The sequence below is a fragment of the Pneumocystis murina genome, assembly GCF_000349005.2.
Source record: "Pneumocystis murina B123 chromosome Unknown supercont1.7, whole genome shotgun sequence".
Lineage (NCBI taxonomy): Eukaryota > Fungi > Ascomycota > Pneumocystomycetes > Pneumocystales > Pneumocystaceae > Pneumocystis > Pneumocystis murina.
The window spans coordinates 211,855-235,797 of NW_017802365.1; the positions used below are offsets into that span (position 1 = coordinate 211,855).

Below are 23,943 nucleotides of genomic sequence, written 5' to 3' on the forward strand. Positions count from 1 at the left end.
TTTAAAAATTAAAAGTTTATTAAAGAAAAGTAAAATTAACGAGTGAAATATTGTTTGAAGCCAAGTATAGTGTATGAGTGAGATGCATTGTATTTTTGTTTTTAATTAAAAACATGTCACTTATGATAAATAACTAGAAAATATTGTATATTTTTTTTATTTTTTTGAGGGTAAAAGATGTTAAGGGTTTTTTGATGAATAGATGTAAGTTATGTATTAGATGGCTGTTCGCCAACTTCAAGAATACGATTGCCTAATTGTTCTAGCCAATAACGGGACCAAGTTTGAATTTTTTTATATAAATTCCAGGCAATTTTTAGCATTCCGGTAAAATAAAAAATCATGATGCCGTCTTGAAAATGACGTAAATGTCGTCTTCGTTGACCTCTAAATAAGGTACGATAGTTTCGAATAGGACCTAAAAGTTGAATTGTACCTATTGCACCTAAAGAGATAAATCCAAGAATAAAATGGGTTGTATCTATAACAGAAAAAATTTGCCATAAAGTGCGAGGCCGAACAAAAGATTCGGGAATAGGAATTGGTTCATAAAAAAGAAAATCAACTATATATTCGAAGCCAAAATAAAAAATAAGTTTAACAATAAATCCTGCAATAAAAGATAAACCTATAAAAACTAGTACTGTGCATAACAATAATGACGCTGCGTGATTTAGTAATAGTGTATTTTTTGACCATTTCATGGCCATTAATTTAACATACGATAAGATACAAGAATAGCGGAAAGCTGTGGCCGAAGGAATAAATATTCATAATGACATTGGTCACAACGATAATAACTAGATTTTTTTGTTAATAAAGTTCGAAATCTTTTGATTTTATTGAAATGATACCTTTTTGAAGATTTGCTTTTTATTCTCCATTGCAAAAGGCAGTTTACATGTACCCACTTTATAGATTAATAGTTATTTTATGTTTATTTTTCTTTACCTTAATAGTCCCTTGGCAACGGCATGGAGAAATAAGTCGACCTAATGTAGATTGATCTTCTACTCCGCCATAACAAATCCTACATATAGGTATATCTTTTTCATCTTCTTCTCTAGATGCAGTTTCCATTGCTATGTTTTATTTTTTCTATAAATCCCCATATATATTAATTTTTTATAGTTTACTTTTCTATAACAAAGATTTGGTCGAAATCCGATCGTCGAAGAGATTTGGATAATCACGTGCTTTTGTGAAAATGTAATTAGTAAGTAGGTTTATAAGATTTAAATAGATAAATAACGTGACCTAATAAACACCATGACATTGTATTTGAAGATAGACATGTGTTTTTTGTATAAAAAGCAAAAATTGCATCATCCGATTTTTAATATGAAGTTACGACTATGACTTGGACTGTTTAAAAATTAAAGTATTATGTAGGTATAGATCTTGACATCTAAAGATAAAAAAAACAAAATTAGTTGTATTTTTGTGTATAAAAAAAAAGTACCTCAAGTAATCGCTTAACACCTACCATCCAATGGCCACATTCTTCTGTTTTAGTTGTAATGAGATTGATGTGTATATTTAAAGCGATTTGATAGTTTTTAGCTAGCATGGCTAAATAATATGAATCTCTTTTTGTATAAAAAAAAAAAAATAAACCTTCTACAAGAATTTTCATATCATCCAATAATTCTTTAGAGAGACCATAATTGTTATTAAGAAGATCAAAAAGAATATTTAATCGTCTTTCTGTATCTTGTACTTGTCGTTTAAATGCTGGCTATATAAAAAAAATAAGTTATAAAGAAAAAGACTTATAAATATATACCGGTGCATATAACTTAACTTGTTCCATTTCAGATGAAAGACCTTCAAAAATGGGTCTAAGTTGAAGAGGTATATGTGATCGATCTCCAGGTGCTATAGTACATTAAAATACATATTTTACTGAATAATAATAATAATTACGATATTTTGAATTTTGTAAAGCAGTAGTTTTAAAAAGATTTGATGTGGTATTGTTTTGTTGAATTTTTGTAGAGTCATTTTTCGGTGGTGCTTGAAGATTTAATGGTATTTGAGGATTCGATAGTGCTTGAAGATTTGATGATACTTGTACCGGAGAAACTGTTTGTTCTTGAGGAGAATACAAAGCCTTAGCCTGACTTGTATATGACTCTGCTAACGGGTTATGCCTTGTAGTGGACTCATGTTGTTCAATATTTGGTGATGGTAAATTTTCTGTTTTCTGAGACTGCTTTGAATAGCCAGTAATTATAGGATAAACATTAGGTATTGGAATGTAAGGATTAGATGGACCTGTTCCATATATATTTAATCCAGATAAGTGCGTTTCTGGAACATTTTGATTGTTTTTTGTGGATAAATTGTTTACTTGCGTACTAGGATGTAAATTATATGGCCCTGATATATTACTCTGTACAGATTGAGTAGAGAATCCCTGATATTTTTGCCCGGTCATTGGAGGTGGGGGAATAAATGTTTGCTTCTGAGGAGGAAATTGATCGGATTTCTTATTAATAATATTTTGTTCGTTTTGGCATGTGTTTTGACTAAATGGAGTAGATATATGGCTTGAAGATGGAACAACCTTTTTATGTACGTTAATAATTGGCGCATCATTCCATGATGGAATATCTTTATGTCGTGAAGAAATATTAACATATGCAGTTGGTGTAGGACATGTTGCATATGAGGGTTGTTTTTGCTGTAACTGAGGGTGATTATTTGTCGGACGTAAATTAGCTTGCTGGTTAGACATATCCATATTTGGAGTATATGAATTATATGTTTGAGAAGTATATAAATGAGTAGTATATGGATTTAAGACTGGTCGTTGTGGTAATGACGTTGTATGTGAAAATTGCTGAGAAGTATTTAAGCCCTTAACTGTATTTGAATGTTGAGAAACGTTTAAGATTTTATTAATACGTTCTTTTGCCGCTATAGAATCTTTATAACTGTCTGGTAATAAATTAAGATATTTCTGAGCGATAATGAAATTTCCTTGAGATGCCATTATATTTGCATAATCTTCATACTTTTTATATAATACGGATAAGGTGTTAGGATTTATTGATTTTTCTATATGATCTGACTTTATTATTTGTTTAAAAACACCTATTTTTTCAATGAAATCCTGAAGAAGTTTCGTATGTAAGAAATAAGGCGAAATATTTGAATTATTATCTGTTTCAATATGCTTAAATATAGATATTTTTTTTTCTTGAAATTCTTCATTCCAAATGTTAATTAATTTTCCAAGTTTTGTTCCCATAAGATAGCATAAAACTGCTTGGTCTCTTAATTCTAGGTCTGTATTTTTAGAGCGAAATTTCGTATCTATTCGATCACCTAGTGCATCACATAATTCTGAAAAGTTTTCAGATTTTGAAAATGTACATATAATAACAAGAGCTTCTTTCCAATCCTCTAAATCTGTATTTAATGCGACATCCCATAAATTTTCTTCAATTATAGAAGATAATAATCTAATATATGGAATGTTATTAAATTTTCTAAAGTATGCTCTTTGTGCACGTCTCTGGCATTCTTTTCCCCCGCAAAAAGAGAAAATTAACGCATCAGAAAGTCGATCCTCTTGCAAACATAAATCAACTGCTTTGTCAAATTGCCCTAGAAAAATAGATTTGGTAATAACTTTATCTAATTCCGAATCACTATCTTTAAATATTGAAAATGGCTCATTTAATGCTGGTAAATGAGAGAATATATTCTTTTCGGAACTAGATGTTTTAAATTGGAAAAAGTCAGCATTTGCTTCATGTTTTTTGAACAAATTTTCTAGGTTTTCTTCTGTAGATTTTACAGTTTCTTGATCATCCGTAATCTCCTTGGTCTTCTTACTTATAGAAATTTCTCTAACTTTGTCCAATACTTCACTTTCAATATTATATTTTTTGAATCCAAGGAAATCTACAAATTTATCTCTGAAGTCCTCATGCAAAAGAATAAAAAGGATTTCCCATATTCTCCTTTGTAAAGGATCATTTGTTTCTTGAATTTTTTTCTGACAATATGTTTTAATTTCATTTTTTTTTAAAACTTCTTCAAAATTATTTGCATCCTCGATAATATTTAATTCCTCAGCAATGTTTAATTCCTCTATAGCATTCATAATTTTAACGCTACTTAATCCAGATGTTTTATTATTTCCAAATACTATCAATTTGCCTCCAAATCCAAAAACTACTCCACAACTTCTCCTAAGCCATTTAGGTGGTTTTTTTAATAATAAAGGTGGTTCGTGAGATCTTAAACATGATGGAATATTGTCAAAGAAATCCGCATTTGAAATGTTTAATGAAAGATCCGTACGATTTTCTGCCTTAAGGGTTTGAGTAGTCTGAATTGTTTGAATAATTATCTTTCCATCATAAGAAGCATTTGCAATTACGTCTGGATTTTTTAAAGACCATGAAACTCTAAATACCCAATTGTTAGATCGAGGGAATTCGCCAATTAATTCTGCTGAAAAAGGATCCCAGCATAATGTTCTATTATCTTTTCCGCATGATAAAAATAGTCCGGAATCTTGTTTACACCATGAAATAGATAATACACCTGCCTCATGACCTGACAAAATCTTTTTTTGTATTAAATAATGATGAATTTATTTATAATCTATAATACATACCTTTTCTGGTGCATGTGAGTTTCTTAAATCCCACATTAATATAACCGGTAATGCATCCTCCTCAGATGCGGTAATAATCTTCGTTGCCTATAAAGATTAATTATAGTAATGTAAAAAGGTTTTTGTTTTATTTACAAAATTTGGATGCCACATTACTGAACTCATTCCCTTTTTTCCTCCACCTACTCCAGGAAATTGAAGATTTACAATGGCCTTCTTCGCTCGAAGGTCCCAAACTGATGTAACACCTGTATTTCCTGCTGTTGCCAAAATATATGGCACTTTTTGATCTTTATTAAACACTATCGATTGAATCTCTCCTAATTGATTTGATTTTTGTCCGGAAGAATACGGTTTTGTCGGACTTTCCATGTCCCAAATCCAAATCTATTTTTTATTAATTTAAATACTCAATTTCTCCAAAACTTGCTTCTCCGTTTTCGCCTGCTGATGCTAACAAATTCGTCTGGGTTGTGTTAAAATCCAAACTTTTAATTACACCATTATGAGTCGTGTTTTGAGCAACTAATGACTCATTACAACTATATATTTCGATTATTGATCTTTTCATGTATTTTTTTTACCTTGCACCACTACGTATTAAATCTACGTCCCAAAGATTTAGTGCCCCATTTTCCATTGCTCCTGCAATAATTCCACTTTTTCTACCTTCTACTACTGATCCCCATGCAATATCATTAAATCTATTCCTCAAATTCTCTCTTTAATTCCTTTTTCCTCCATTTAATTTTATTCTTACCTCGTACCACTAGATGTTACATAATTTGCTTTTGTTAATTCAAATGATTCTGATGACCAATCCATCAGATCAATCTTCCACAGTTCTAAGTCCATTGTATCTGAAAACCCTGAATCAATAACTCCCGGAATTGTTCCCGTTGCTAGCCATGTTCCTTCCTCACATGGACTCCAAGCAAATGTTGCTGTTCTTTGAATTTCTCTTAATTTAACCATCTTTAAAATAAATATATAGCTTTTTTCGTCTGATCCCCTTTAAATTGACCTCTTTTCTTATATAAATGGCCGTTTCTTATCCTTTCAATTTCTGAAGCTTTTTTTCGTAAGGTATAACACGCTGTATCGTCTGTTCTTGAGAGAGGTCTTAAAAAAGTGAAAATGAAAAAAATATAATTTTTTAACAAAAAATTATGGTTTTATTGGATTTTCCAGAGTTAATTTAGGTAGAAAGGTTTTTTTTTTGTAAAAAAAACACTTTTTTGAAGCAAAAATCTTGTTTTTCAGGGTTATTTAAGCCCGTCGATAAGACTACGGGGACGTAAAAAAAGTATAAAATCAAGAAAAGGCGAGTTTTCGCCAGTTAAAGATGTTTTTTTTGTTAAGACCGTGTCGTATGAAGCATGTATTGTGTGTCAGGGTAGTTGAGGCTCGAAAATTCGGTTTTAAACGGGCTTTTTGGAGCCATTTAATGTTAAATAGTGAAGAATCAAAATTGGAAGGGCAGAAGTTAGAAGAAGGCATGAATGAGGCTTCTGATCTGAGAAATCAGAAGCCTATTGTTGATATTTCTCCTTCAATTGCTGAAAAGTCTCGGGATTTTACGGTAGATGCGGAAAAAGAAATTGCAAGGTTAAAAGTAGGGAAAAAAAATGTTTAAAAATGAATTTTAAGGGAAGTAATAGGATAAATATCTGAGATCTGTTGCGGATTTTAGAAATTTACAGATGAGGATGCAAAAAGAAGTCGAAGATGCGAAATTATTTGCAATTCAACAATTTGCAAAAGATTTGATTAATTCAGTTGATAATCTGGAGCGAGCATTAGCTTTGATTCCAGAAGATAGTCGAACGGATGTAGAAAAGAATAAACAACTAGTTGATCTTTATACAGGGCTTAAAATGACGGAAACAGTTTTAAATAAAACGTTAGAAAAACATGGACTTGTGAAATATGATGGTCTTGGGGAGAAATTTAATCCTAATCTACATGAAGCAGTATACCAAGCATTGGTTCCTGGAAAAGAAGCAGGAACAGTTTTTCATAATGAACAGACAGGGTTTATTTTAAATGGTCGAGTGATCCGTCCAGCAAAGGTGGGTGTTGTTAAAGAACATTAAAAATTCGTAAAAAAAGATTCATGTATTTATTCTGTTTTTTTTTAAAAAAATAATGATTGAACTGTTTGTGTCATGAATGCATAATAAGTATATTAATAAATTGTAAACTTTGTAATATAAGGTTTAAAAATTATTTATATTATCGAAGTTCTATGTCTAGTTCTTCTGTAATACGTCTTCTAAGATGTTCTTGGAGCTTGTTCACTTCTTTGTCAGAGAGTGATCTGTTGATTTATTATGGTTAGAATTGAATCATTTAAATAGCATTTATTCTTACTTATCCATTGATCTATAATTAATCCGATAACATAGGCTTTTTCTTTTTGTTTCTAAGTGTATATATTGATCAATCTATAAACTTTATTAGTTTTAATTTAATATAATATATTTGTATACCAGTTTAACCTCTTCAATTAGAATTCCTCCGACATTTCTTACAATTTCCATAAAATCATTTTCACAAAACTTCTTTTTTGTTGTTGTTGATAAGTCACACTTATCAGAAATTTCTTCATTAATCCAAAATGCAATATCTTTGTAACATGGAGGATATTTTGAATAAGGCTGGAATATAGATATTTTTCCTGGGGAAAACTGCTTAAGAAACCTTCTATCATTAGACCAAAAAAGTCGAATATCAGGAATTCTAAAAAATATCATAGCAATTCTTTCTAATCCGAGACCAAACGCCCAGCCGATTCGATCAGGAATATCTATTAGAGTTAATTTACTAATGTTATGTTAAATTTATACCTGCGATTTTTAACAATTCGTGATTTATGATTCCACAGCCACATATTTCTAGCCATTTTCCTTCCCAAAATATTTCTAATTCCCATGACGGGCTTGTAAATGGAAAATATGATTCGGACCAGCGAATTTTTAAAGGTGTAGTTTTGTTTAATTTATCTTGTAATGGACGCGAGATTTCATATATATAGCCAATTATCTTTTCAATTGTTTTCATTAAATGTTTTCCAATTGCTTCGATTTCATCTTTTTGGTGATTTTTTTGTAAAGGATTTTGTTCAGAATAAAAAGGCAAAGTAGCATTTTCAACAATAATGTCTACATATGAAATATTACTTTCCAGCATTTCTATTCTTTCCACTAATGATTTTCCTTTTGTTTTTTTCCAAACTCTTACTCCTTCCATTTGATGAAAAATTGGATAATGATTTTTATCAATTTCATCTCTTCTATATACGTCTGCACTGATCAAAAATCCATTTTTTTTCATTCTTTTAAACGCATCCACCTGATGCGCTGATGTATGTGTACGCAAAATCTGATTCTTATTAATATAATATGTATTTGTAGATTTACGGTCAGGATGATCAATTGGAAAATTAAGCAAATCAAAGTTTTCTACTGTACTAACAACTGGAGAAAAATCGTTAAATATTTCATAATTAGATGCATCAAATTGAGATTCTATTGTCTGACGAAGAATTCCTAATGGATGTGATACTTGAAAATGTAATTTTTTTTCAACTGCTTTAAGAATTGCTGGTGTAATGTTTGTCCAGCTATCTAAAGGGTAATTTTCTCCTAATATAGAAACATATTCTTTAGTATTTATCTTTTCTGTGTCTTTAATAACATTATATTTCTGTAATCAAAAAAATTACTCAAAAAATCACCTTTTTTTGCCGTTTTTTTGCTCAAATTTCTACAAAAAAAAATGTAATTATTTAATATGGAGCAGGATGATTTCTTATTCAATTTCTGAAACAAGAAATATCCTCCAAAAAGTCCTTTATCTAATAATTTCATCTGTCTACTTTTTTTATAGTTCATTGATTTCGATCAGTAACCTTAATAAAATTGTAAAAATGTTTTTTTTTAAAAGATAATCATTTTTTTTAAGAGACAGAGAAAAAAATGTCATATTCTTTTCCGTGTATAAAAAGGGATTATTTTTGTTTTTTTCCTGTCAAAAAATCTCAATTTTATGGTTCTTTTTTACCTTTTTTAATTCCTATTTCTTTTGATAGATATTTATATAATAATTATGTGATGATGAGAGTAAGAAATGGGCATCAATATGGTTACCATTCTCTATTGTTTTTTCATTTCTAATTTCTTATATTTTTAAGCTCCAAGACGTACAAAATATAAAAAGGCTCATAAAGGAAGAATCCCAGTACCTATAGGAATGTCAATTAAAGGTTTTTATAAAAAGAATAATTCAGAATACTTATATATACTGTAATAAAGGGACTACAATTATGTATGGTGATTTCGGTATGCGTCTTAAAGATCAAGGAGTTCGATTTACTGCAAAGCAACTTCAAACAGCTGAAATGCAGATTAAGAGAGTAATAAAGCCTATTAAAGGTGCTAAAATATATACGAGAGTATCTACAAACATTGCAGTATGTATAAAAGGGAATGAGGTTTGTTTTATTATAATTTTTTGATTTTTTTTACTCTTATAGACTCGTATGGGAAAAGGAAAAGGTAGTTTTGACCATTGGGCAGCAAGAGTACCTGTTGGACGTGTAGTTTTTGAGATCGGAGGTGGTGGTATTTCTAGTGAAGTTGCAACGGAAGCTCTTCGAAAAGCAGGATATAAATTACCTGGAAAGTGGGAAATTATTAAACGAGATATGCCGGGAAGGATTGGATTGCATTATGCCCCTTATAAAACATTACCTAATGAAGTAGATACATAGTTTTGTAAGAACAGTTTATTTATAATGAATGATATATTTGATATTCTTTTTAGATTAGTTATTTATTTAAATAGAATATTATAAATTAATTAAAATCATTATAATAAGAAGAATGTATTCTCATGAATTTTGAGACAAATGCTTCTAAATGGAATATTGCTTTATTTCCAAGCTGAAGACGATGTTCCTTTCTTTATTAATAATAGATTGTATAGAGCAAATTCTTACATAAAAAGTCGCCCATTCTATAGTTTCTGGCTTTAAGGCATCATCTATTTTTGAAATTAAATTAAATGTTAAAACCTTTTTATTAGAAAAATATATATTAATAAGTTGTTTATACTTCAAGAATTAATGATGGAGGAATACAATGTGTAATAAGTTCGTAAAGTTTACCACGTACTTGAAGAATTCTAAATATTAGTATTTTTTATTAAATTGCTAATCTATAAACCTTGACGGCGTTTGTTCTTGAATAATGGAATCAGCAATTTGACTAATATATATTTCCCAATCAGGCATAGGTATAGTTAGATCTTCAGTCAAATAAGAGCTATATTAGAATATTAATAATGTGTAATTGTCCAGAAACATGTGCTACTTTTTCGCATAAACTGCTTCCAGCATTAATAAAGCTCTTCTTAAATTTCTTTTACAATCTGATGCGATTTTATTACATAAGAGATCTGGGATTGAAAAATGCTCTTTGGATGCAATATACTTTAAAACAATGATAACATCTTCTAATTTAGGAGCCGAAACACGTACTAAAAAACATCTTGATTGAATTGGCGCCATAATTTTGGACGTCGAATTTGTAATTAGAATAAGGCGCAAATTAGGATAATATTTTTCCATAGTTCGACGCAATGCCGCCTGTGCTTCGCTAGTCAAATGATCTGCTTCATTAATAATTACAACTTGAGCACAATCAGCATAACTTTTTATTTTTTTTAATAAAAATAAATAACCTTTAAATCGTTGTTTTGCTGATATATCTACTTGTCGAGTTTGTGCAATCTCCTTCAAAAGATCTTGAATCACTATTCTGTCATAGATTCCCGTATCGCTGTATCATTAGTATATATCTTAAAATGCTAATTTTTCTTATTAGCAAACAATTTACCTTGGAGTAAATTCTAGATGATAATTACTAGATATTATATTGATTTTCACTTTTTTATTTGAGGGAGTCAGAATCATTTTTTGATCTAATTTTAGCTAGAATTTTTATTTATTTTATTGAAATTCTATGAACAATATACTTTTTCAATTCCTGATCCATAAATCTCACGAAGTGTTGCTAAAACTCTTGTTTTTTTGCCTGAACCATGAGGTCCATAGACTAAAAGATGAGGAAAATCACTGCTTTTTGCCTTCCTGTATTTTAATTGCTTTTGTTTCTTCATATTTCACTTACTAGTGCTTTCAATGTTTTTGTTAATTTTTCATGAAAATGCATATGATCTAATAATTTGGGTCTATATTTATCTATAAATAGAGCCATTCTATGTATTCTTTCAAATAATTCGATATCTTATGTCTTTATAAAGCTTAAAAGACGTTATTCAGCCGACTATATTTTTTGCACAATTTCATGACGTCGTCTTAATTCTTGCAATATTAAAGGTTAAGAATGATTAAAAAAGGGTTAAAAAATGATTGAAAGATTAGGTTGAAAAGACAAAATATCAGAAAATTATTCGGAAAGTATCCAGAAAGTAATTAATATTAAAGTAAAAAATTAAAATAAAAAGACAAAATCCTTTGTTAGTATATCTTTAAAAACTTATATAGAAAGAGTCCATTGGATTATATATATTAGTTTCTTTTTTAATCTCTTTAACTCTATAAGGGTATTTAATCTTGTTTTTATTGTTTTCAGAATGTTTTTGATGATTATTCTTATGTAATGGTATATTAATAGTATGAATTTTGCTTTTTTTAAAATATTTTTTAAAATATTCTTTTTCATGAAATCCTTCTTTTTGCCCTGGTAATGATCTAATAGATAATATTTTTTTATTTTTTTTTGTCCTGAATGGTGGTGAATGATGATATAATGTATGTTGTACATCGGAAAAGCTATTGTCTGCGCTGTCACTTTCTTCTATATCAGAATATGGGAAAGTAGGATCAATATCATGTGGTGTTACTATCTTGAATTCCTTCGTAAATCTTCGAATATCTGAACCCTCTTTAGGGGAAACAAGTTGATCCTCATCTAAATTTCCAAAAATAAAATCCGTATCGTCTTGAAAATTATTACTCCTAGATGAAGCTGGAGGATATTCAAAAGATTGATTAACGCAGTCAATTAATGAAACTGAAGATTTTTTTAAAGAATCGTAAGAGGTTGCAACCATTTCTTCATATGAAGCAGGTTCAAATGAATGATTTCTTATATTATTAAGGTTTGTTTTTTCGATATTTTGATTCCCATAAAAGCTTTTATATAAATGATCTGCCTCTTCTTGAATTTCCTTTTCTTCCTCATCTTCCAACTCTTCTTGAATTTCCTTTTCTTCCTCATCCTCCAACCCTTCATAATCTTCATCTGTCTCATCTTCAATTCCTACAAAACTTAATCTTTCTCTTGGAAGTACGTTCTCTAGAAGAATCTTGATTGACGGTTTTGATCCCCCCCTTAAATCATTTGAAATATCTATACTTTTCTTTTCATCCTTTATTAATCCATTTTTTAATATTTTTTTTGAGTTTATTTTTGAAAAAACCATTAATTCTTCTTTTGAAGGCTTTGATACTTGTGCCTGCATATTCTCCCCCTTTTGAACCGCTGTAAATCGAACATAATATTGAGATTTATCTTCTATAGGCTCTGCTTGAGAAATATGAGGAAAATATGGTTGTTGCAGAATTGGTGATAACGTATGAACTAATTCATGAACATTTGATTTTCGAGGCGGCGCTACAAATTTAACATTCGATTTCGGCGTAAGTCGAAGCATCAAAGGTGGCGTTGGTGTTGAATGCCCACTTGTTGACTCGTGATCTGATAAAAGATCAACATTCGATATTTCAGGAAGACTTGCTTTTGGTGATGAAAGAAACATTGATAATAATGATATGCCTGGACACGATTTGGAGTTCTTTCTCCGTTTCTCCTTACAGCAATTATTTGTTTCCTGATTAACTTCTTTACATGCTAATTGATTGAGCCTCTGTGTCAAATATTCCGCTGTTGTACTGGGTATATGCGTCATTTTTTTGGCTTATATGCGTATCTTTTTTATTATATGCATCTTTTTAGGCTATTTTTCTTTGTATAATAGATTATTGGTCCTGTTTTTACCTAATTTATAGAGAAGTTTGACCCCTTTTTTTACAAAGTAGATATCTCTGAATTTGTTATGAGATTTCTACTGACATAATTCTATTAATAATAGATACTTTCCTACTTGTATATGCATGCTTCCAAGGTATTTTTTGAGTCTATTTTGCGCCTTTTTCTTTTTAAAATTTTTTGTTTTTTTTTCCTTTGAAATCCCTTACCCTGAAATTTTAAAGAAAAATCGAAATTAACTCTAGAAAATTAAAATACATTATTATTAAGAAATTTGAAAATAAGAATGAATAAGCTTATGATTGATATATTAAAATATGTTCTAACAAAATATATATGTTTTTAAAATATATTGTATAAGAAATGATAGACGATAGATAATATATATATATATATATGAAGACTGTTTTTTTAATAAATGAATTTTACCAACGAGAGCTTTCTTTTCTTATTGCAGGAGGTTTATAGATGGCAATAGAAGGTTGATCGGTGTTTAAAGACTTGTTTCCTAATTTTTGAAGTGTTTCAAGTTTAGATTTGTTAAGGAGGTTAGAATCAGTAGATTCAGTTTGTTCGGAAACACGAAGCCTCCAAGAACCTTTTCCAGGCCTCCATTTTTCTTCTCCGGAGGGATTAGAAGGTAATCGATCTTTTTTGGACCATCGATCATAAGAATGATCGTTAGAAAATAATTCTTCTTTCTTTCGTCGAAGTTTGTTTTCTACTTCGAGTTCTTTTTGTTTTTGTTTCTCAGCCATTTGGTCAAGTTTTCTAAATAGAGTTTTTAGTAGAAATATTTTTATTGGAAACATGAATTACCTTAATTCTTCTTCTTTCCTAGCCCTATTTTCCTCTTGAATAGCTTTGAGTCTAAGCTCTTCTTGGCGAATTCTCTCCCTCTCCTCCTCTTCTTTCTTTTTTCTTTCTTCTTCTTCTAACCTTCGTTTCTCTTCTTGTTCTTTTTTCTTACGATAAGCAATTCTTCTATCCTCTTTTTCTTTTTCTAAGGCTTTATTGGCAATTTTGCATTGTTTATTGTGCTGTTTTTTGCATTCTTCTAGAAACATATCACAATAAATCATATAATCGGAATGAAGCCTTTGAAAGCGATGCTTAAGTGCAACCATATGATCATGTTTTGCTCGTGATGCTTCGAGTTTCAATTTTCTGGATTTTTCATGAAACAATTTGTCTGAAGCATCCCGATCAATTGCAAGTTGTTTAAGAAAAGGAAGTTCTTCTTTTCTGAATGCTCTTTCGAGATGATCGATTCGTTTAGAAGTAATACGTAATCTCTCATTAAGGTCTCGCGTTTCTTTTTCCAGTTGTTCTAGATGTATGGCTCTTAATTTAGATGTATCTAGTCCTTCTAAATCGTCAACATCTACTTTTAAAGCACCCTTAGCTTTAAGCTCGCCTGCCAATTTTCTAGCTTCTTCTGCACGAATGGCATCTGCTTCTTTCTTAATACGTTCTGCCTCTCTTTTTTTGGCTTCTTCTGCAATGCGCCGTTGTTCTGCTTCTTGTTCTTGTTGCAATTTTTGTGCTCTCTTGGTTGCTGCTTCTTTTTCTTTACAAATCATCATGTTTTCAACAATTTCTTTTCGATGCTCAATGAGTGCTCTTCGTGCCAATGTTTCATTTTGCTCTTTTTCAATACCATTAACAGCTCGTTCATTTGCAGCATTTTTTTGATTTTCACGTTCCTGAAGAAAAGATGGATCTATAATACAAACCGTAGTGAGTAAGCATTTCCCTATACGTGACAATTGAGAACGTATTAATTCAGATGGCGTAGACTGTAGTCGAATATTACTATCTGTTACTGTATGATGAGATGTAAAAACATCTGTTTCAAAAGTTAATGATCTGGATGAATGATCAATTCGAATAGATAATTCTCCTTTTTTACAGGCATTCATGATAAATTTTTCAATGTAAATTGAATCAATGTTAAATGGTTCTGAAAAGTTAACAAGATTAAATAAAAAGTCTAGTTGAATTGTTTCATATATTTGTGACAATTGTTGAAATAAACGAGTAAGTATGACATGTTGAAGAGGCTTAATATATTGCGCCATATCTGGATCTTGGGCTATGATTTTAATCAAAGGCTCAACTTTTTGACAAATGTTTAAAGGATGAAATTCTACTTCCAATATATTACATAATTCTTTGATTTCCTTTCTTACATGAACTAAAATGTTTTTTCCGAGCTAAAATTATAAATAGATGTTTTTTTTCAAATAATGCATGACTTACCGCTTCCTTTAAAAGATTGCTTCTAGTAGGAGGCTTTGAAAGCGATAATAGTGCTGCAAGTTTTGTATTTCGAATTTTCGTATCATCAATTTCCATAATATTATTTCCCTTTGACCTTGTTATATTGATAACAGGAATTGATAATGCTGATAAAAGAACTAAAGAAGCTATCCTTTCAAGTTCCTTATCGCTTAATGCTTTGTTTTGAGAAGAAATCAATGCAAAGTATTTATTCCAAATAAGTGCGTGAAATAAATAATTTTCACTAACTGCAAAAATTTTTCCAAGCTTTTCATAGTAGTTTGTCATTACCAATAATTTCGGCTGCCGTTTTGAAAGCATTAATAAGTTATTAATATCTTCGACTGATTTAAAGGCTTCCTGCCAAAGTTCGAGTTCTACTGCTGCATTTAATTGAGAAAAACGAGTATCCAAATGACGCTGAAGTGTATCTGGATCATTAAAATTAATCGAATGTTGTTGTCCAGAATATTTAGTAGCATTTTGAAGATGAGTACGAAGAAGATCACAAAGTCGACGAAATTCTGTTTTTCTTGAATATTTTAAACAAAAACTAAACGCTTGATTCACTGCACTTTGATATGCCTGCTCAAGCCTTGCATTGTTTTTTAAAATTTCTAAGACTGTACGGTAAGTCTCCCAAAGAAATTTAAGCCATGGTGTTACTACTGCACGGTCAGTACGATCTTTTGATTGATCTCCTGAAACAGTAGACAAAATAATATTTTCCGGTGTCTCTGATGCCTCTAAATCATCGATCGTATCTAAAACGAGCTTTTCTGCGTGTACTTGCGCCTCTGAAACTTTTTCTTCAACTAAATCAATAAATTTTTTTAAAACAACCTAAAATAATAGAAAATACGTAAATAAACCTTATAAAAAATACTTTCTCTTCTTTATACCTCAACCGTTCCTACTGATGTATTTTGTGCAATATTTTTATACTGATAAAGAGCCTCTTTTGCCATTTTTCCTTTCCTCAAATCTACACATAATGCTACAAATCGTAACATAATAGGTTTCAAAGATGACACCGCTGCATTCCTAGAACACCTCGAAAGGATCAATTCATGCAGTAATTGTAGTGCTGCTGGGCTTTGACCCACTGCAATTAGTTCTATTCATTAATCAGTCATTTTTCTTCCGTTTTTTTTCTTCAAACCCTCTGCACGCTATAAAATTCATTCCTATTAGTCATATTATTCTTAAATATCTTCCTTATACTCACTCTTAGGACATTCTCCGGTTTACTTTGCGGAAGTAACATCTCTACTGGACTTAGATATTTTATAGATTTTTTTAAAAAATGTGCCCGTCGCTTTGAGGCAACGAGTCTGTTTGTTTTAAGCTTTTAAAAAAGTTGTAAACATAGGTTATACGGTTAAGCTTTGTTTTTCTATCGAAAATACCCTTTATATATTAATTTATATATATAATTTTTTCTTTTTTTTCGTTTTTTTTGAAAAAAAACGGTTAATATTTATAAACCGGTTTTTAAAGTAACAATTTTCTTGAGATTTCTTGATATAGATTATTGATTATAGTTCGGCATATTGAAAATATTTCAGGTTTTTGTTTTTAGTTACTAAAGATGGTTGGATCGCACAAAAGACCTCTTAAATCATCAATATCGGAATTAAAATTACGTCGCATGACAGAACTAAATAATCGACTAAAAGAAGATTTGGAACGTCCAAGAATTTTAGTTAGTGAAGCTTGTCAATCGTTTTTTTTTTCTTTTTCTTCTTTAAATTTTCTTATTTTTATAGACTTATTCTTTTTGCAACTTCAACTAAAGATCCCATGTTACCTTCTGTCTGGGCTCAAAACGATCGATTTCCTGGATCATTTTCTAACAGAAGATCATTTTCTTGTTGTATTTTAATGTAATTTTTTTCTAACTTTGAATTTTTATACAAACTTGTTTATTTTTTTCTATGTTTTAAACAATTGGTTATATCTTCATTATTTCTCTTTGTTTTTCTGTATTTTTGTTTATTTTTTGTTTTAAGTTTTATTAGACTTTCTTTTGAGAGTCGGACGTTAACCAGATTTTTTTGCGAAACAAAAGTTGGCTATAAAAAGGTCTATAAAAGAGGGCTAGAAGGATAGAGTATCTAAGAGCTATAGGTAGGGTTTATAGGGATGGATGGAGATGTGTACCTCCGTCGGTTGGTCCAGTTTATTCGGGCAAATGAGTCATCATTGGCATCATCTTTGGAGAATCCAACAAGATGGATTGAATCAGAGGAAAAGAGGATATCAGTTCTAATGGGTCTTTATCAATGGATGAATGAAGGGAAAATGGGGTGGAGATCATGTACGTTGTCTATGACGCCGCATTATTTGTTTTATGTGCTTTCTCGGTTTAGTGAGTTGGAACTGACGACAGGACCAATGAATATAAGATTAGAAAGGTTGCAGAATGGGAATGAGGGTGGAAACTATGTATCGTTTTTAAAGGATTATCCGAATGGATGGAAAAAAGAAGATACAAGTGATACACGATCTATTCGGAGTGTAAATTCTATTCGAAGTGTAGTTAAGGGAGTTTCTAATATATGGGGGCGATTGAGTTCAGGATGGAGGATTTCGCCTAAAGAAAGGGTTTATGAGCAGGTTCGGACAGATATTATGTATTTATATTCATCTTTTACGAAGTTACCTTCGTTAAGATTGGTTCCGTCGTCAAGTTATCGAATGATTGATGGATATGAGGAATTTCCTTTTGATACAGCAATTCCTTTATTTGTATTCAAGAATTTAAAGAGTTTAGAAATTGTGAATATTGAAATTGGAAGGTTTTATGGCTGGGATAAGATTGCAGATAATTTGCGTTTTTTAACAGTGAAAGGATGTGGAATACGTGATGCTAGTGAATTGATTGTTGATATTGTTTTGAAGAATATTGAAAAACGTAGAAAAATGAGGATTCGTAAGAGTAATTCTTTGCCATTGGCATTACGAAATAAATCTGTTGAATCGAATCAAATTCATCCGTTGATTGAAATGGCTAATATTTCAAGTATAGAGTCTTCAATAGATCTTAAGAAGGCATTTGTATCTCATGTTAGAAAGTTTTCATCACCGTTATATGATAATTCCGAAGTACAGTATCATCCACATAATTCGGATTCTTCCAATAGATCTTGTAATTCTGCTGATACTATGCCAATTGCACAGCCTCATCCTGAAATTCTTCCCTTAAAGAAATGGTATTTTTTGAAATATTTATCTTTATCCAATAATTCATTGAATATGCTCTCATTTTCTGCAGTAATTCCAATTGCGCGTTCTTTGGTTTCTTTGGATATTTCTCATAATATGTTTATTGAGATTCCATATTCTTTATCGATACTTACTTCTTTGAAATCTTTAAATATTTCTTATAATAGGATTGAGTCATTACAATCGTTAATGCGTCATCCTCTTTTGTCAATAGCTACTATTGATATACGTTCTAACCGCTTACGATCGTTGATTGGAATTGAGAAACTGATAAATCTTCAAAGATTAGATATTAGAGATAATTGTTTGTCTGATCCGATGGAAGTCACAAGATTAGCAAATGCGCACACTTTTAAACAAATATGGGTATCTGGAAACCCATTTACTTATAAGCATTTTTCGACCTATCGAATTACTATATTTAATATATTTCGCTCCATGCCTAACCATGTTTGTGATGTTCTTATAGATGGACAAGGGCCAGGAATCATGGAAAGACGTAGATTGATTGAAAAAGTTCGCAAACGTAAACAAATTTCGCTGGAATCTGAAAAAATATCTCATGATTCATCTAATATTGATCCTCAGAAAATTATTTTTTCTGAACATGGTATTCTTGAAATTTCAACTATTGAAAGAAGTTCTAATGTTGGAAAAGGAATTGTTGATTTTGATGAGTTTCCTAAGGATGACCAAATATTAATTGGAAAAACTATAGTTAAAAATAATGATTGTAATATTGATAATTTTTCTCTAGTTCAGAATAATGATGTTGATATGAATTTTCAGAAGGATGAGGATTATAGTCATCAAGTAGAGGCTTTAAAAAAAAATGCTGGTAAAAACTGGTTAACAGTTTTAAATGAGGAGATGTGGGTTAAACAACAATAACTTTTAAATATGAATGTTGGTTTATATGTATTTTGTATGATATAATGATAACATTTTTCATATACGATTTAATTATTTATTTGGACTTATGGTTCAGTACTAAAGACAGTAGATGAAAATATGTTTTGAGAAAAATAAGTATACAATCTGTTGTCTTTGTCTTTTTTGAACGTTTGTTATTAATTATATAAGGGTTGAGTTTAGGTGAACATTTAAGTCATATATAAATTTCTAAAAGATATATATATATTTAGGTGATATGTGTTGATTTTTTAAAAATATAATAGGATATTCGTATTTTGGAAGTCATGAATATATGATACTTTTTTTATAAGTTTACTTAAATTTCCAATAGTGAAATGGTAAATGAGTATTATATTGTTTTAAAAAATATGCATATTAATGAGTGAATATATGCTGGAATAGAATATATGGAAAAAAATTTGAAAGAGTTTTAAGAGGCTAAATTATTTGAATTATTATTTAAGATAGAAATACATTTTTTTATCACAATAGCTCTTATGGATTTATTACTGGCTTATATACTATTTCTGAATAAAATTTTCACGAGAGTTTTGTGAATTATTAATGGTTATATATTGTTTTTGTTCTCAGAATATTTGTATGTCTATATATGATGTGTTTTGTCTCAGATGAGATGCGCATTGAAAGGAAAGAGACCAACCGTCACTGATATTCTATATATCAGCTGTTTAGAAAAGATTGTTTTGTTTTGTAATCTATTGGCAAATAACATTCTAGTATCATTTTTATTTTATATGAAAAGCAGTTTTATACTTATTTTATAAGATTAATTTATTTTAAAGACTGTAGATTGGTTACTTTTATGGTAAAGATGAAGAATTGTTATTGATAGTGTAGTAGACTTACTATTTTTGATGAATTTTTTGGATATTTTTTGATATATATTTATGATATAAATTATATTTTTCTGTATTTCTACAATAAAGATATTGTATATCTATTATATCGTGTTATCTATTATGAAGGTGTATGCAATATTCTTTTTTTTTTTGTTAAACTTGTAGCGGAAATGCATGGAAATATCCATCTATACATTTTCATATTTTCGGTTACTTTTGAGTATAAATGTATTATGTCTTAAGTCCGTGATATTTATTGTTAGTGGAAATATTATATTTTGTCCTAAGGTTATAGTATTTGCTTTTAATTATTTTTATAGTCTTTTAAATGTCTTAATAATATTTTATTTACATCCCTGTATAAATGTTTGTTTTTTCTTTTAAGAATAAATGTAATTCCTAGGTAAGTTTTATGAATATTTATTTGTAGATATAAGTAAATGTATTTGATAATAAAATAACAACAAGAAATTGATATCTACTGTAATTTTTATGATATATAATCCTATGATAAATTGTAAATATGAATATATTATGACTATTCATATAAACATTGATATATTATTTGAATTTCTGAGGCCTACTTCGTAAATTATGTTTGCTTTTCTTTTTTATATCATTTTTCATATTTTGTTTGTTGAGATTATCTTTCTTTTGAATCAAATTTACATGCCGTTCAAGAAGGTTAAATTCTTCATCAGCAATTTCAGAAAGTGGAGACATTGTTCTAATATCATCTCCTGGCCAAATTTGCACATATTCCTTTATAGATAACCCCTTTGGCTCAAAAATAGACCAATCCGATACCATTCTCTCATTCTCCATTTTCAAAAAAGAAATGCTGTTTTCTGCATCCAAAAATAATTTTTCACATTGTCGTTTAAATTTTACTGCCGTTTTATAATATATTGTATTGTGGTCATTGTATTTTATAGCATTGTCAAAAACATGCATCAGATCAGTCTTAAATCATTAATTAATTTCTTTTGAGAAAAAAAATACCTTAAATTGTAATAGATTAGCATATTCTCGGTCCTCGATTTTTTTAGAGATCATTGATAAAGAAGTGGGCATGCCATTTATTGAATTGTAGTTAAAAGTATCAATTGGAATATTCGAAAATAATTTATTTTTATCCCATCTTATAATAATTAAATTTAATAGTTAACTTGAGAAATAATGTACCCTTCAATGCAGTTTAATATATATCTAATAATATGTGTAATAGGAAAATAAAGTCCATCGGCCATTGTTTCTAAATAACATGAAATCTTCTTTTTTTCTTCTTCACGTTTTTTAACAGAATCAGTTAACTCTAATAATTTTTCTAGATCATGTTTTAAGATTTTTGCAAACTTGAATGATTAACTAACAATATGGACATTAATTAAAGTATACCTCAATTCTTTCTGAGAGTTGATCTGTTGAAAGATTACGAATTTCATTCTAAGTTACTTTAGAAATACAACTGTATGATATATTTTCCAAACCTCAGTTTTTAATTGCAATCTTTTTATTAATGATGCATTTTTTCGTGATTCTTTTTTCAGTGACCAATATTTACAAATATCTGTAATAAATATCGATTTTTTTCTGATTGGGAATTTATGTATATAATCCAATATTCTATTTTGAATATATACTGGTATAAGGGGGTATGTTTTTGCTTTTTTTAAATTTATATAGATTTTAGATGATGCTCCGTGTATATAATTAGAATTATGATTATTTTCTACGAATTCAGAAGTTGAAGGCGTATAAGATAAAAATTGTTTTCTAGTATCATAAAGAAATTTTGCAATATCATGTTCATTACGCCAGAAACTCTTTTTACATTAATGTATAAGAATCACTTAACTAAACAATACTCACAGGAACATGTTTATCGCAGTAAGCTTTTAATTCTGTGTTATTTTTCTTCATAGGCATATATAATTTTGCCCTACGTGCACATGTAACATGAAAGGCTCTATAACAAGATTTATTTACACATTGAATTGATGCGCCCATTCTTTGCTGACAAATATAACATATCTTTAAAATAAGTAAATATAATACATCTCAGACAAAACACTCACAAGTTTCCATCTTGATGCAGGGATTTTGTGAATATTATCAATAGGTTCTTGATAAACAGTATTCATAACAGTAACTTCTGGAATCCAAATAGCACAGAGTAAATGTGCCCATCTGTTATCTGAAGTTTGCTTAAAGGCACCTGAGGTATTAGGACAAAAGATACAATTCTTATTATGTTAAGATGGATATATAATTATATAACAACAATACCAAAGTATTTTGAGGAGATATAAGACATTTTCTACATAACCATTGCCCTTCAGGTATATATGGAATGCCATAACAGTCTAGCATATGTTATGAGATACTTATATTACTAAATAATCCAAAATACCTTGATGAACGGCTAAATTACATCCATCACAGAATACTATAGCATTGACATTTTCGCATTCTCCATCGTCACAAATTGAACATTTTGAATCATCAGGAGATAAATTTTCCTTTGATTGATCTTTAGGCATTCTTTTATCCTTCATATGTATGTTATTTTTTCATCTCAAAAAATACATTATATAATTAAAGACATACAAGTTCTATCCATTCTTTTTCGATTTTTGTTAATACGATTTCAAAGAGTTCATGTGATATAGTATCTCCCTCTGATTTTAATCTTTTTGAATTATATTGTTCTAACCAAAAATTATCCAAAGGATGAGTCTTCATTTAAAATACTTGTAATAACTAACCTTGTTCGTCCATGTCGTATTCGACTCTATTTGCTAAAGTCTCTTTAGACTCTTCTAAATTAATATTAGTTAGAAAATTTGATATTTTATTATATATATACCTACGAATCTAATATATGTATCTGAAGGCCTATTCCAAATATCCGCTTCTTGATAACCATATTCCATTATCGAACGTCCTGTATACCTTGCTTCTTTTTCAAAAGGTTGAATGTTTCGAAATGAAAATTTCGATGATTTTTGAATATATGGGTTTTCTATATTTTTCAATTGTTCATCTTTTGATTCTGATTTTTTATCCTGTTTGGAAATATCACATGACATATCAGAATCAAATATATGTTTTTCTTTTTTTGTTATTTTCGATCCTAAACATTTATCATAATTCCTATCAAAATCATTTTCTTGATTCAATTCGCCATATGATTTACGAATTTCAGAGCTGTTTAGATCATCTGATAAAAGTGGAACGGTTGAGTTGTGATCTTTAAAAGTATGTAAGAAAAAAAAAACATTGTTCTAATATCACTTGCCATCTTTTGAATATATAATTCTTAGGGGTTCGTTTATGTTAAAATTTGTGTAAAATTCCAAATACGACCGTTCTTCTCTTGGTTTTTCCGTAATTTGTTCATAATTATTTTCATTAATTACTGCCAGCCGGCTGGCATGAGCCGAATTAGAAAAACAACTACTTTCTCCTTTATAATCAATACGAGGAACCATTAATTATTCTTTTCTTATAAATTATTTACTTCTCTTAAATGTGGCTTTTTCTCTTGTATAAAAATCATACATAAACAAATTAATAAACCTTAATAATACTCAATATGAATATCAATTCAATCAGAAAATCTTGCATATTCCTTCTATATAATCTGTTTAGTCTCAAGTATTAATAAAAAAATAGAAAATACTGATTTAAAAAAATATAAGAATTTTATCTTTCGAAACAGTCGTATTTTGAGATTTTAACCTATTTTCTTAAAAATTAAAAATATGTATATTTTTAATCTAAATATGTCATTTGTTCTACATCTGTTTTATATTTCCATTTTTTTATTAATTTTAATTTTTATTTAATAGAAATTTTTATAAAATAATATTTTATAAAAATTTATTAATTTGTTTTTTAATTTATTAATTTACTTTAATATTTTTATATTTTAATTAAA

The 23,943-nt window shown here is 29.3% G+C and overlaps 11 protein-coding genes across 11 annotated transcripts; 4 read left to right on the forward strand and 7 right to left on the reverse strand.

The window, feature by feature from the left end:
• Window positions 1–41: 41 nt before the first annotated feature.
• Window positions 42–1,135, reverse strand: PNEG_02711 (hypothetical protein). Its single transcript, XM_007876545.1, has 4 exons — window positions 952–1,135; window positions 855–910; window positions 724–800; window positions 42–664 (listed from the first exon to the last, which is right to left on the reverse strand). The coding sequence occupies exons 1-4, from the start codon at window positions 1,078–1,080 to the stop codon at window positions 210–212; spliced, it is 717 nt and encodes a 238-aa protein (XP_007874736.1). The 5' UTR covers window positions 1,081–1,135; the 3' UTR covers window positions 42–209.
• A 133-nt stretch (window positions 1,136–1,268) lies between these two features.
• On the reverse strand, window positions 1,269–5,611 carry PNEG_02712 (hypothetical protein; the record flags this gene model as incomplete). The annotated part of the gene is made up of 10 exons (XM_007876546.1): window positions 1,269–1,408; window positions 1,463–1,572; window positions 1,618–1,738; window positions 1,787–1,878; window positions 1,927–4,585; window positions 4,637–4,723; window positions 4,772–5,023; window positions 5,067–5,178; window positions 5,221–5,340; window positions 5,397–5,611. The coding sequence occupies 10 exons, from the start codon at window positions 5,609–5,611 to the stop codon at window positions 1,385–1,387; spliced, it is 3,792 nt and encodes a 1,263-aa protein (XP_007874737.1). The 3' UTR covers window positions 1,269–1,384.
• Window positions 5,612–5,955: 344 nt separating this feature from the next.
• Window positions 5,956–6,749, forward strand: PNEG_02713 (hypothetical protein). The gene is made up of 2 exons (XM_007876547.1): window positions 5,956–6,251; window positions 6,298–6,749. Exons 1-2 carry the CDS (start codon window positions 5,982–5,984, stop codon window positions 6,730–6,732), a joined length of 705 nt encoding a protein of 234 aa, XP_007874738.1. The 5' UTR covers window positions 5,956–5,981; the 3' UTR covers window positions 6,733–6,749.
• A 122-nt stretch (window positions 6,750–6,871) lies between these two features.
• PNEG_02714 (phenylalanine-tRNA ligase) lies at window positions 6,872–8,508 on the reverse strand (the record flags this gene model as incomplete). The annotated part of the gene is made up of 5 exons (XM_007876548.1): window positions 6,872–6,956; window positions 7,010–7,083; window positions 7,129–7,445; window positions 7,486–8,325; window positions 8,376–8,508. 5 exons carry the CDS (start codon window positions 8,506–8,508, stop codon window positions 6,872–6,874), a joined length of 1,449 nt encoding a protein of 482 aa, XP_007874739.1.
• A 38-nt stretch (window positions 8,509–8,546) lies between these two features.
• On the forward strand, window positions 8,547–10,371 carry PNEG_02715 (ribosomal protein L16). Its single transcript, XM_007876549.1, has 4 exons — window positions 8,547–8,782; window positions 8,832–8,903; window positions 8,953–9,131; window positions 9,174–10,371. The coding sequence occupies exons 1-4, from the start codon at window positions 8,617–8,619 to the stop codon at window positions 9,408–9,410; spliced, it is 654 nt and encodes a 217-aa protein (XP_007874740.1). The 5' UTR covers window positions 8,547–8,616; the 3' UTR covers window positions 9,411–10,371.
• PNEG_02716 (hypothetical protein) lies at window positions 9,496–10,917 on the reverse strand (the record flags this gene model as incomplete). The annotated part of the gene is made up of 9 exons (XM_007876550.1): window positions 9,496–9,597; window positions 9,639–9,713; window positions 9,754–9,823; window positions 9,865–9,963; window positions 10,012–10,330; window positions 10,382–10,479; window positions 10,537–10,631; window positions 10,676–10,786; window positions 10,831–10,917. 9 exons carry the CDS (start codon window positions 10,915–10,917, stop codon window positions 9,496–9,498), a joined length of 1,056 nt encoding a protein of 351 aa, XP_007874741.1.
• A 274-nt stretch (window positions 10,918–11,191) lies between these two features.
• On the reverse strand, window positions 11,192–12,679 carry PNEG_02717 (hypothetical protein; the record flags this gene model as incomplete). The annotated part of the gene is made up of 1 exon (XM_007876551.1): window positions 11,192–12,679. Exon 1 carries the CDS (start codon window positions 12,632–12,634, stop codon window positions 11,192–11,194), a length of 1,443 nt encoding a protein of 480 aa, XP_007874742.1. The 5' UTR covers window positions 12,635–12,679.
• A 460-nt stretch (window positions 12,680–13,139) lies between these two features.
• PNEG_02718 (hypothetical protein) lies at window positions 13,140–16,302 on the reverse strand (the record flags this gene model as incomplete). Its single annotated transcript, XM_007876552.1, has 6 exons — window positions 16,226–16,302; window positions 16,160–16,169; window positions 15,900–16,114; window positions 14,977–15,840; window positions 13,534–14,930; window positions 13,140–13,485 (listed from the first exon to the last, which is right to left on the reverse strand). The coding sequence occupies exons 1-6, from the start codon at window positions 16,262–16,264 to the stop codon at window positions 13,140–13,142; spliced, it is 2,871 nt and encodes a 956-aa protein (XP_007874743.1). The 5' UTR covers window positions 16,265–16,302.
• A 250-nt stretch (window positions 16,303–16,552) lies between these two features.
• On the forward strand, window positions 16,553–16,901 carry PNEG_02719 (hypothetical protein). The gene is made up of 2 exons (XM_007876553.1): window positions 16,553–16,722; window positions 16,767–16,901. Exons 1-2 carry the CDS (start codon window positions 16,589–16,591, stop codon window positions 16,885–16,887), a joined length of 255 nt encoding a protein of 84 aa, XP_007874744.1. The 5' UTR covers window positions 16,553–16,588; the 3' UTR covers window positions 16,888–16,901.
• A 214-nt stretch (window positions 16,902–17,115) lies between these two features.
• PNEG_02720 (hypothetical protein) lies at window positions 17,116–19,141 on the forward strand. The gene is made up of 2 exons (XM_007876554.1): window positions 17,116–18,835; window positions 18,884–19,141. Exons 1-2 carry the CDS (start codon window positions 17,143–17,145, stop codon window positions 19,114–19,116), a joined length of 1,926 nt encoding a protein of 641 aa, XP_007874745.1. The 5' UTR covers window positions 17,116–17,142; the 3' UTR covers window positions 19,117–19,141.
• A 1,420-nt stretch (window positions 19,142–20,561) lies between these two features.
• On the reverse strand, window positions 20,562–23,915 carry PNEG_04290 (hypothetical protein; the record flags this gene model as incomplete). Its single annotated transcript, XM_019757809.1, has 15 exons — window positions 23,686–23,915; window positions 23,594–23,637; window positions 23,302–23,538; window positions 22,870–23,253; window positions 22,769–22,822; window positions 22,611–22,711; window positions 22,414–22,552; window positions 22,290–22,366; window positions 22,079–22,246; window positions 21,873–22,034; window positions 21,491–21,826; window positions 21,399–21,446; window positions 21,186–21,355; window positions 21,003–21,141; window positions 20,562–20,963 (listed from the first exon to the last, which is right to left on the reverse strand). The coding sequence occupies exons 3-15, from the start codon at window positions 23,492–23,494 to the stop codon at window positions 20,562–20,564; spliced, it is 2,373 nt and encodes a 790-aa protein (XP_019613375.1). The 5' UTR covers window positions 23,495–23,538; window positions 23,594–23,637; window positions 23,686–23,915.
• Window positions 23,916–23,943: the final 28 nt, after the last annotated feature.

Excerpts from the sequence above, each read along its gene's own strand:
- PNEG_02711 (XM_007876545.1), bottom strand. The coding sequence starts at position 1,080 with ATGGAAACTGCATCTAGAGAAGAAGATGAAAAAGATATACCTATATGT. Across the intron at positions 911-951 it reads GTTGCCAAGGGACTATTAAG|TGGGTACATGTAAACTGCCT; the intron begins GTAAAGAAAAAT and ends TAATCTATAAAG. Across the intron at positions 801-854 it reads AAAAGCAAATCTTCAAAAAG|TTATTATCGTTGTGACCAAT; the intron begins GTATCATTTCAA and ends AAAAAAATCTAG.
- PNEG_02713 (XM_007876547.1), top strand. The coding sequence starts at position 5,982 with ATGTTTTTTTTGTTAAGACCGTGTCGTATGAAGCATGTATTGTGTGTC. Across the intron at positions 6,252-6,297 it reads AAGAAATTGCAAGGTTAAAA|GATAAATATCTGAGATCTGT; the intron begins GTAGGGAAAAAA and ends GGGAAGTAATAG.
- PNEG_02715 (XM_007876549.1), top strand. The coding sequence starts at position 8,617 with ATGTCATATTCTTTTCCGTGTATAAAAAGGGATTATTTTTGTTTTTTT. Across the intron at positions 8,783-8,831 it reads AAGAAATGGGCATCAATATG|CTCCAAGACGTACAAAATAT; the intron begins GTTACCATTCTC and ends TATATTTTTAAG. Across the intron at positions 8,904-8,952 it reads TATAGGAATGTCAATTAAAG|GGACTACAATTATGTATGGT; the intron begins GTTTTTATAAAA and ends ACTGTAATAAAG.
- PNEG_02719 (XM_007876553.1), top strand. The coding sequence starts at position 16,589 with ATGGTTGGATCGCACAAAAGACCTCTTAAATCATCAATATCGGAATTA. Across the intron at positions 16,723-16,766 it reads GTTAGTGAAGCTTGTCAATC|ACTTATTCTTTTTGCAACTT; the intron begins GTTTTTTTTTTC and ends TTATTTTTATAG.
- PNEG_02720 (XM_007876554.1), top strand. The coding sequence starts at position 17,143 with ATGGATGGAGATGTGTACCTCCGTCGGTTGGTCCAGTTTATTCGGGCA. Across the intron at positions 18,836-18,883 it reads AATTATTTTTTCTGAACATG|GAATTGTTGATTTTGATGAG; the intron begins GTATTCTTGAAA and ends ATGTTGGAAAAG.